The sequence below is a fragment of the Penaeus chinensis genome, chromosome 31 (assembly GCF_019202785.1).
Source record: "Penaeus chinensis breed Huanghai No. 1 chromosome 31, ASM1920278v2, whole genome shotgun sequence".
NCBI classification, from domain to species: domain Eukaryota; kingdom Metazoa; phylum Arthropoda; class Malacostraca; order Decapoda; family Penaeidae; genus Penaeus; species Penaeus chinensis.
This window is the reverse complement of record NC_061849.1, coordinates 15491868-15501867: the sequence shown is the minus strand read 5'-3', so window position 1 is coordinate 15501867 and position 10000 is coordinate 15491868. Positions and strand designations below refer to the sequence as shown.

At 36.5% G+C, this 10000-nt stretch overlaps 2 protein-coding genes across 4 annotated transcripts in view; one reads left to right on the top strand and one right to left on the bottom strand.

Moving 5' to 3' along the window:
- Positions 1-4566, top strand: part of LOC125041724 (monocyte to macrophage differentiation factor 2-like) — a gene marked incomplete at its 5' end in the record, with an annotated part of 22873 nt that extends 18307 nt beyond the window's left edge. The window contains 1 exon segment of the mRNA XM_047636966.1: positions 1-4566. This exon segment is cut by the window's left edge and continues 691 nt beyond it.
- A 306-nt stretch (positions 4567-4872) lies between these two features.
- The window catches only part of LOC125041877 (MFS-type transporter SLC18B1-like), a 20041-nt gene continuing 14913 nt past the window's right edge, over positions 4873-10000 (bottom strand). For all 3 annotated transcript variants that reach the window (XM_047637248.1, XM_047637249.1, XM_047637247.1), the window contains exons 8-14: positions 9999-10000; positions 9367-9557; positions 8830-8925; positions 7876-8044; positions 7524-7700; positions 7001-7083; positions 4873-6005 (exon numbers count right to left, since the gene is read on the bottom strand). The exon at positions 9999-10000 is cut by the window's right edge and continues 162 nt beyond it. In XM_047637248.1, coding sequence (XP_047493204.1) covers positions 5954-6005; positions 7001-7083; positions 7524-7700; positions 7876-8044; positions 8830-8925; positions 9367-9557; positions 9999-10000 — 770 coding nt within the window. In that variant the 3' untranslated portion in view covers positions 4873-5953. The remainder of the gene's footprint in view (positions 6006-7000; positions 7084-7523; positions 7701-7875; positions 8045-8829; positions 8926-9366; positions 9558-9998) is intronic.

Sequence of the window (10000 nt, the reverse complement as noted above, 5' to 3'; positions counted from 1 at the left end):
GGTGCTTATGCACATGCAAACACACAAATATTATGAATAGAAATAAACTTTACTGTAGATGGATATCATCTTTGGTTTTGTGAAATAACCATGTTCATATGTGATTAATTGAAGTTGGTATTAGGAGTTAGCTACATTAAACCAGTGTTTCTCAGTATTCCACTTCACTGTTCATCTACAGCAATTCCTAAGTCTGAAAAGGCAAGAGAATAGTATATTTGTATTAAAGCAAAGCAATAGTGATGTTTTGCAGTCATAAATACTATATGGAAAAAATATATATTTGAATTTCATTTCATTATGCTAACAAAATAAGTTTATCACCCACTCATGTAAAATATATAGAACCTAGCATAATGCAGGAAATAGGAAAAACTTGACTGAATCCTTCTCATGTCCTCAAAGGTTAAACAGACTATAGAAAACTGGTTATGGATTTCAAGGACAGACAAGACTACTCACATCCCATTCCAAAAACATGATTGGAAAGGTGTTCAGTCATCTCCAGTTCCTCAAGTTTTCACAGTGATTTAAAGGCTCTTTTTCTTTGAAAGGTGAGAAAGATTGAAGGGAATTCTGTAGAGAACCACTACGTATGATGTACTGGTTTTCATTACTTCTGTGATGCAGTAATCAAAGGTGGCTTCACTATAAACCATTGGATGATGTACTGACAATAATGTTCAGGGTTATTTAGTAATTACAACATGATCTTACATTTCTCTTCAATTTTATTACAAGCTCTCTGAAGTGCCACAATTTGTCCACAACTTGCTGCTCTTGAACTGTTGAAATTTGTCATGTGTTATTTTATTTGAGCATCAGGTATTTAGACAAAACAACACCTCATGTATGTAAGGCATATTATATGTATATGTAAATTTTACATAACCATTATGTTTGAGTGATATTGATATATCTTATTTTTATGATGATTATTATCTAATTCAGCATTTTTGTCATTAGAGTTCCATTAGGTATTTCCTCACCTTGACCAATGAAGCTTTTCCATTACAACGAGATGTTATACATTGCATTTAATTTATGCTTTTATATGTTAGTGTGATTATACCATGCTAATAGTTATTGGTGAAAAATAATAAATGGAACTTTAAATGTAATGTAAAAATTGAGGGAACAAGAAAACTTCTTTGCTTTTATAAATGTCACAGAAGGAATTAGAACAATTTGCTATTATGTTATAATTTATTTTCCAAATCAGTCAAGCTTTTACTCACCTGATGTCATTGAATCATCAAAACTTATGGTAATAGACTTCATTTCTACAATTGTTTTAGTTTATGACCTCCACAAGTTTAGTGGTTAATTATGATAAAACATAACTAGAACTTCTTAACATTTGAAGAACACAAAGTCATCAGGTTTTGTGTTGAAATGCTTGTTTTGTTTAAGAAAATGAAAGGATAGGGAAAACAAGTTTAAAGAGAGATGTTCACAACTGCTCTTGGTTGGATTATAGGAAAAACATGGATTGATATCAGAATGGAATTTTTTTTTTCTTTTTTCTTTTTCCTCTTAAAATCAGAAGTCAAATTGTTATATGTATATTTATTTATTTATATTTATTTATTTATTTATTTATTTATTTATTTATATATATATATTATATAGAAAGAGTGTAAAATTCTCAGATTTGTGTAAGTGTTTTTTTGTTGTACTTCAACCAAGTATTAAGGTATTGGATATACTTATTGTACTAGATGTATGCACTGAATTTCTTACCTGCAGTATCGTAAGATTTTATTGGTCTAAAGTATTATTCCTCCCAATTATAGAATTATAAGAGATGGGCCATTGCAAACATTTGCAAATGAAGTAGAAGTAAAAGACTAATATGTGTATATTTGCAGTATTATGATATTAAAAAAAGTGATCATTTTGAGTTTTGAGACTGAGGAGCAGTTGCTTTAGATGAATATCAGTATTCCCTTTTATAAGATACCAAGAAAGGTGGTCAGACAGTACAGCAACATTTATTGGAAAAAGGGAAGAAAAATAAATGTTTTTTGTACCATGAATCATCAAATCCCCATTTATGACATACAAACTGCTGTGTGTTACAACCTATGGCAGTCTAGAGTAAGGATGCAGTGTCGGAATATTCAGCGAATATTGTTCGCCCTAATGGAAGCATGTAATAATTGTATCCACTCAAGACTTCTTTAATATTCATACTCTATTTTATGATAAAAAAAAAAAAAAGTTGTAGAGGAAATACAACTTAACCATAAGTAGAAACACAGTAGTTAGGTCTTCATGCTATAAAGGATTAAACATAGTTAAATGTGAAATTATTTTTCTAGTCATTTCACTGCCACACTGCAAGAATATATATTGTTACATTTGCCACCATGACAAGTGAATGAGTTTATGGACCAGGTTTAATAGTTATGAACCATAGTTGTAGCTACAGATAATTTCCATCATGATTGTCATTGCCTGTGTAGGATTTTCACATTTGAGCATCTGTGTTGTGCTAAAATTATAAAATTCGTCACTATGCTTTCAGATTTACAGACAAATGAATGAAATTTCTTTTCTCAGAGAGCAGGTAAATTATCACTGTACAAAAATATGTTTATCAAAATATTCCAATTGTTAGTCAGTGATTAAGCATTTAAGAATAAAATTTTATACTAACATAGAAAATCATAGAAATATATAAATAGAGGTGTATAATATTGATAACTTTTTGAGATTTTACAGTCACATGGATTATAAAATAACTACTTTCTGGATTAGTGGCTTTGTAAATATCATTTGCAGTCACTTCTTTTTACAAGCTTAAAAAAAAAAAAAAAAGTGTACCAACAGAAATATGCATCAAAGTTGCCCTGCCAAAAGATAATTTATTTATTCACTAATGTGAAATAGAAAGGCATTGATGTGAGAAATGCATATTTCCTAAAGCTTTTGAAGAATGATTTGGGCATATGTAATTTTAATTGCAATACTATCTCCAAGTGTCATTTTTTATTATTATTTTTATCATGTTTCTTCTTATGAAGTATATCATTTAACATTTTCAGACAATATGAAATGTTTATAAACATGTATATACATTTATACATACACTGAAAGGCTGACAGTCTTGATTTGAACCCAACGATTAATTGGCTTTATTAATGCCAGTATGAGATTAGTGTATAGTTGTTGGGTGTGCCAGTAAGCGATAGCAAATTAGTTGGAAGAAGTCTAAAGCGTGCTAATGTGACAATGCTTTTATCGACCAGTAAAGAACATCGAGACTAGACAAGTAGGTGTATTTATTTCTTGTATATGGTAAATATTATCTTGGGACAATGAAGAGGTGGGAAAAACTTTGGATATTAATGGAAGCTCTTTAGTCCTTGTCTTGGGGCTTGTTTACATGATCAGTTTCAGAGCATGGCACCGAAAGCATTCCTCAAAACTGATGATATAGACAAACACTGAACGTAAAGTATTATACCTTTATTAGGGATAGTAATCAATGTTTATCCGTTTAGCATTTTCTAAAAATTCTACACAAGAGTTTTGTAAAATTTAACCAAATTGCAAATGTTCTGGTTTTTAAAGGAGTTACTGACACTTTAATCAGATGTCTGGACTCAGTCATTGCATTCACATCCTAAGCAGTAGTGGCTGTAACTTTGCATTGCGCACCAACTCCACACTTAAGTCCTGATCCAAAGTGTGACCATGTAGAATGAATGTAAGCAAGCCCTTTAAGATATGTAAAATTTTCCCTACAAGTTTCCCACTCTCTGCACCAGCCAGGCAGTGGCAGTGCCAAATGTATTGTCACTTTTTGTGTATCTATGATTAGCAATGCATGCTTCCTCCTGTATGTCGTATCTAATACTTCGTTCAACTCTGCAGTCTTGTGCTCATTTAGGTTGCTGCTTATAAACATCTGTTCCCAGACAGTATTTACTAGTTTCCAGTTCTCGTCTTCCTTTCTCCCGTGTGCCAAAATTCCCCTGGAGTTTTGTGATGTATTGTTAGATGTAGACATGCAGAAATATACCAAGTGCTACGACTGATATGCATTTTGTCATCAACCTAGCATCAAAGGTGTACTTGTACTGTATATGTAAATGAAGAAATCTTTAAAAAGTTTCAGAAGGAACAGTTAAGTGTTTGCACATATTTGTAGATTTTTTTGATTACTTAAAATTATTTTCAAAGCTGGGTTGGTAGCCAGTAGGTCAGATTTTCAGCTTTCATGGAGTAAAGAAAAAGAATTGTGTAACATTTGAATTTATGATTTTTTTGTTTGGGTTTATGTATTAAAATGAATCTGTTACTTGCTTCAAAGGAATCTTCATGGATGTTTCTATGCAATATGCAATTTGTTATTTACTTGCTATTAAACTATATTGCAGTAATTATGTTTTGGCTATTGTAGTGTTCAAATATGCAAATGAAAAATGTAAAAAAATTGGGTTATAATATTACCTTTTAATAGTTTGCTAGTTGTTATTCTTATCAGTAACACTCCTCTGTAATGATGCTAATTTGAGGCATCTTTATTCTTCAGCAATGAATAAACCTGAAATCCTCTAGCTGTGTTTCCCTTGAACATGTAATACTTTTGTCTCATGTACAAGAGTCCTAAGGATGTACAGTCCTCTCAGCTTCCAAGTTCATCACTAATTGAGATGTCTCCCTGGCTCGACTCTTGGATACAAGTCAAAACTGATTGTTTACCCACAGGCAGTGCAGAGCCACAACTTATGGGGAAGTGAGAAATTATGAAACAAATCTAGAGAATGCTTGTCTAATTTCAATGTAAAGTTGCAGGAATTTTTACCAAGCAGATAAACTTTAAATTTATAATTTCATTGGAGTTGTTAATGAAAAAGTGGAAGAGATCAATATTTTATTGCAGGAGTCAGATTAAGGTACATGTCACATTTTGGGACTCGTGCTAAGCAACAATAAAAAAAAAGCAAAAACACTTCCATTTCTAAACTACACTCTATTGTTGGTATTCTCTCTCTTAATCTTGTTTTAATGTACATCCAAGTTTTCTCAAAAGCCAGCAATAGAGGAAAAACACCACATTATATAAAATATATAATAATAAACCATATGAACTATACATAAGCACTTGATTCAATAGTTCATATGAAATATTCTTAAACCCTATTTAAGTTATGCCCCTACAAAGGAGGAAAACAAACACTTCTTTAACAATTAACTAGATTACTGAACAGGTACAAAAATATACTTATAATAGAGACAGAGATATATATGTATATGCATAATACTGGAGTTTGTTACCTACTTTACGTTATACAGTGCAGTACTAGGATTTTTTATAAAACTATTTTTGTATAAATATTTTTAAAATATATTTTGCTCTACATACAAATATGAATTGCATGAGTTCAGTGCATCTCATTTTCTGAACATACTCTGCCTTAAAATACGTATAGGAATAAACTGCAGTGGACTGGGCATTTGGAGATAAAAAATAATACAGGACTGGCAAATGAACCCACAGTTAAAAATTACTAAAGTAAATTTTATCAAAGCTTTACAGTACTAAAGGCTACCTTTAATATAGAGGAACATTTTTAATTTCACCCTAGTTCGAAAACCTGTTATGCACAGTAATAATATTGCGACAAAGATGGAGTCATTGAAATTAAAATTACAAATGCATTAAACCCCCAAGAAACTTCGATTATGAGATGCGTGAAACAAAAGGCAGAACTCAATCACTTTATTCCGTCTATTAAATGGGAAAAAAACTGATGTGATCATAATCAGGTTTTCTATTTTTGTCTTTGAGCTTGGGAAACTGGTCTACAATAAATCATTGTGTATACATAGCTAAAGCCATGAACTAATGCATATGGATTTTCTGACACGCTGTTTTTATATTACATTCATTCATCGTTTTATATACACATTTGCTCACCATTAATGATTCTGCTTCATGTTATACAGACTCCATTGTTGCTGTACAACGCCGAGACCTGCCTCGTCCGTACCTGCGAATACAAAATTAAAAATTTAATTGTTTACCATTTAGTTTAATTCAACCAAACTGCCCCGGATTTATGTTCTGTTCCCTGTAGTTTTTTGTGAATGTTGTTAATGTTGTTACATACAAATGGCTCCACTTGTGCTCAAACGGCAAGGAGTCTATCAGTAGCCCTAGTGAGCGATCCTGATTTTCACCATTTCTTGAATATGTCTTTTTAATACAGTGGATATCGATACTTTATTATTAATGTTATGATTATTAAATTAATAATTATTAATCTCGATAACATTTAAGACCATTAAATAATGCAAAAGACCCTAACCAAAAGTCGAGGAAAAGGATAAACAGGTGAGATAGGTAGGACTAATAACTGACCCCTTGGTGACTAAGCACTTGTAGAGCCATCTATGTGTTAATACAATAAATAAACTTGTATTACAGAGGGGGTATCGCATGCATTCTTGCAATACGGGGTGATTGGGTTAATTTACATCTGTTTGAAAATGATACATGTACTATTCTGGACACTGATAAAAATCAAACATCAAGGCCTGAAAAAGGCGCCTTTAAACCTTGCAATTGTGATAAGGAAATGAGAAGAAACAAATATCACCAAACAATATTTCTATTACACATACCGAAATATGCAGTACAGCGGTTCCAAGGGCGTTTAAGACATTTATAATTGTAGGCTTCTGAGTTAAATGTATGATTGTTCAAGATAAAGCTGTCAAAGATTACTATCAGATTATCATTGTTAAGTACCGCCATTTAATGGTATATTCAGTTACTGCTCGATTAGAGGCCTTTCAATAGATGATTATCAGAGGAAAATTAAAATGTATCAATAGGGGTCTCCGGTGATGAAAAGACCGGTACTACTGCTATAGGAGTTACGAACTAATGAAGTCAAATCCTCTTCTATGTTTAGGATTCAAAAACAAGGAAATGTTGACACTCGCTCCAGTCAACATAACCTTGGTGTCGCATTTGCTTTACCTCATGGACGTCGATATTGGAGCTGAACCACAAAATAAAGAATCCTCAAAATCTTCTCTGTAACCGGGGATTTCAATGGTAATCTGAAAATAGATAAGGAATAAATTTCATTCCACGAGAAACCGTGTTCAACACCTCAAAAGACACTTTTGTACACATACAATTATATTTTCGTTATAAAAAAGCAGTGCATTGTTAATTCATAGGGAATAGTATATCTAAAAGATAACTACCGTAATGTTAAATTGGAAAGTAGAGACACCATATTATATTATTTAATACTTTATAAAGGCCCTGGTTATTTCACCCTCAAAAATTATCAATATTAAAATGTTTACAATGTCTCGCCGAAATCCAGAAATCCAGAAATCCAGAAAGCAGTCCAGGGAAGCGCCTTCGGACCCACCCTTCTGGGCACCGAGGAAAGAAGCGCAAAAAGCCAGGACCGAGTATTCCGTGTCTCCAAAATCTCAGACATGAAAATATGAAGCCTCGCGTGATGACCCCTTATTGAATTACTCACAGCTTTGGTGGTGACGGGCTCAGAGGGCGAGGTAGTGAAGATGGTCCCAATCCTGTTCGCCCCCGCGGTGATGACCCCGCGGCCGGACTCACTCGGCTCGCTCTCGGTGTCGTAGTGATGCAAGTAGGAAATTCGTCTTTTGCCGCAGAACATCAGATGCAGCATCGTCATCACAATCTGCCATTTTGTGATGGTTAGATTAAAGTAAAAAGCCATATGAGAAAAAAAAGAATCGATGTCTCTAAACACTGCAAATTAACAAACATGAAAATTTCTTAAACAGTCTGAACATCATGCAACACTACCGGAACATTGCTTAAACAAGACCACCACACAACGCAGCTGTACTCACGATGAATCCATGAAGAAAAACAACAATGACGGTGGACTTCCTGAAGCCAATCGTGTCTATGAGGACCCCCGACCCGCCGCGAGAAATGAACCTCCCCGCACCGGACAGGGAGGACCACAGCCCAGCCACGCAGCCATGGGTGTCAGCCTCGTCAGGAAACCCTCCCTCGCTGAAACCACAGGGAATAAGCTTTCTGCATTTTATGTAATACGTTGTAAGGGTAGTTTTCTGAGCTCTTCATATGCAAGGGTGAAGGGTGTAGAGGAAGAGGGAGGGAGGGGGAGGGAGGGAGGGAGGAAGAGGGAGGGAGGTAGGAAGAGGGAGGGAGGTAGGAAGAGGGAGGGAGGGAGGAAGAGGGAGGGAGGTAGGAAGAGGGAGGGAGGTAGGAAGAGGGAGGGAGGGAGGGAGGGAGGTAGGAAGAGGGAGGGAGGTAGGAAGAGGGAGGGAGGGAGGGAGGAAGAGGGAGGGAGGTAGGAAGAGGGAGGGAGGGAGGGAGGAAGAGGAGGGAGGGAGGGAGGAAGAGGGAGGGAGGGAGGAAGAGGGAGGGAGGGAGGAAGAGGGAGGGAGGGAGGAAGAGGGAGGAGGGAGGAAGAGGGAGGGAGGGAGGGAGGAAGAGGGAGGGAGGGAGGGAGGAAGAGGGAGGAAGAGGGAGGGAGGGAGGGAGGAAGAGGGAGGAAGAGGGAGGGAGGGAGGGAGGAAGAGGGAGGAAGAGGGAGGAAGAGGGAGGAAGAGGGAGGGAGGGAGGAAGAGGGAGGAAGAGGGAGGAAGAGGGAGGAAGAGGGAGGAAGAGGGAGGGAGGGAGGAAGAGGGAGGGAGGGAGGGAGGAAGAGACTAGAAAAAACTCGGAAGAAAACAAACCGTCGATAATTATTTAAATTTTTTTCCCCAGGCAGAACTGAACTAAAGTGGGCCTCTTTCGCAAAGCAAGGTCGCCGCAAGGGGGAAAACACTTACACGACTTCCTTCATAGCGTCGACGACCCCTGCCACCTGCTGCCCGCCGATGCCACAGCCGTTCAGCGAGAGGGCGAGGATAACGATCGCCAGCGTGCTACGGAGGGCGTTTAAATCTCGTGGATTATTTTGTAGTGAGCGAGTGAGTTAAAGGCCGGTTGAGAGTCAATGGCCAGTTGAAAATCATGCAGAAGTGTACGAATCTATCCTAATTAAAGTTTGCTTGTTGTCTGATGTTAGGAAATGGAAGCGTGAAGCGGACATATATTATGATAGTAGCATAACTCATTAGCATACAAACTTAGTTTTTTTTTACAAAAAAAAAACAAAAAAAAAAAAAACGTGACAAGTGTCAGTTCAAATTCTATAATAAATAACGATTTTTTTGTATTCCGTTAAGGCAGACAATAATTTTTCCAACAAAGTAAGATCAGATTTGGATGCAATCACACCCTAGACAGCGGAAAACACCCAACAGAATATCAAAACAGTTGAGGACGCTCGAACAAAGTCCAAGACGAACCACGCTCTCTCTCACCCCGGAATGGGAACTCCCGGGAAAGGTCCCAGCAGGAAAAAGGACGTGAAGGCGAAGCAGGAAGCCAGCAGGATGAACAGCTTGACCTTCTGGTAGCGATCGCACGCCCAGCCCCAGATGGGAGACGCCAGGCTGTTGGCTCCGTCCTTCAGGCCGAACAGCAGACCAATGTAGAACGGACTCAGGTTGAACTGGGGACGTCAAATGTGGATCAGTTACTTGTTGCATTCTACTGTAGGCCTATAATGGGGCTGTGTCTAGTGGGTGGTAGTTCATGTCATAATTGCAAGGAATCATTTAACTTTGAATGTGTAAATAATTCCATAATTCATACCGGCAACTTTTTAAAAGGGTATTCCTGAAGACAAATAGATTTAGGGAAAGTTATTTCAGGAACATTAATTTTCTGCTGATAATTTGATAACATCAATACCGACATCTAGAATTTTAATCTGGGCTAAATGAAGTGGGTGCCCTAACAACGCAAAGTAATTTGCACATCTAATCTTCACACGAATAATAACGCTATACAGCAGCTGAAATTCCAAGACTTAGAATAACTCATTTAAACAACACGCGTCTACTTTAATACCCCCTCGCTCTCTCCTTCCTCGTCCTCCCTTTCCGCTCACCT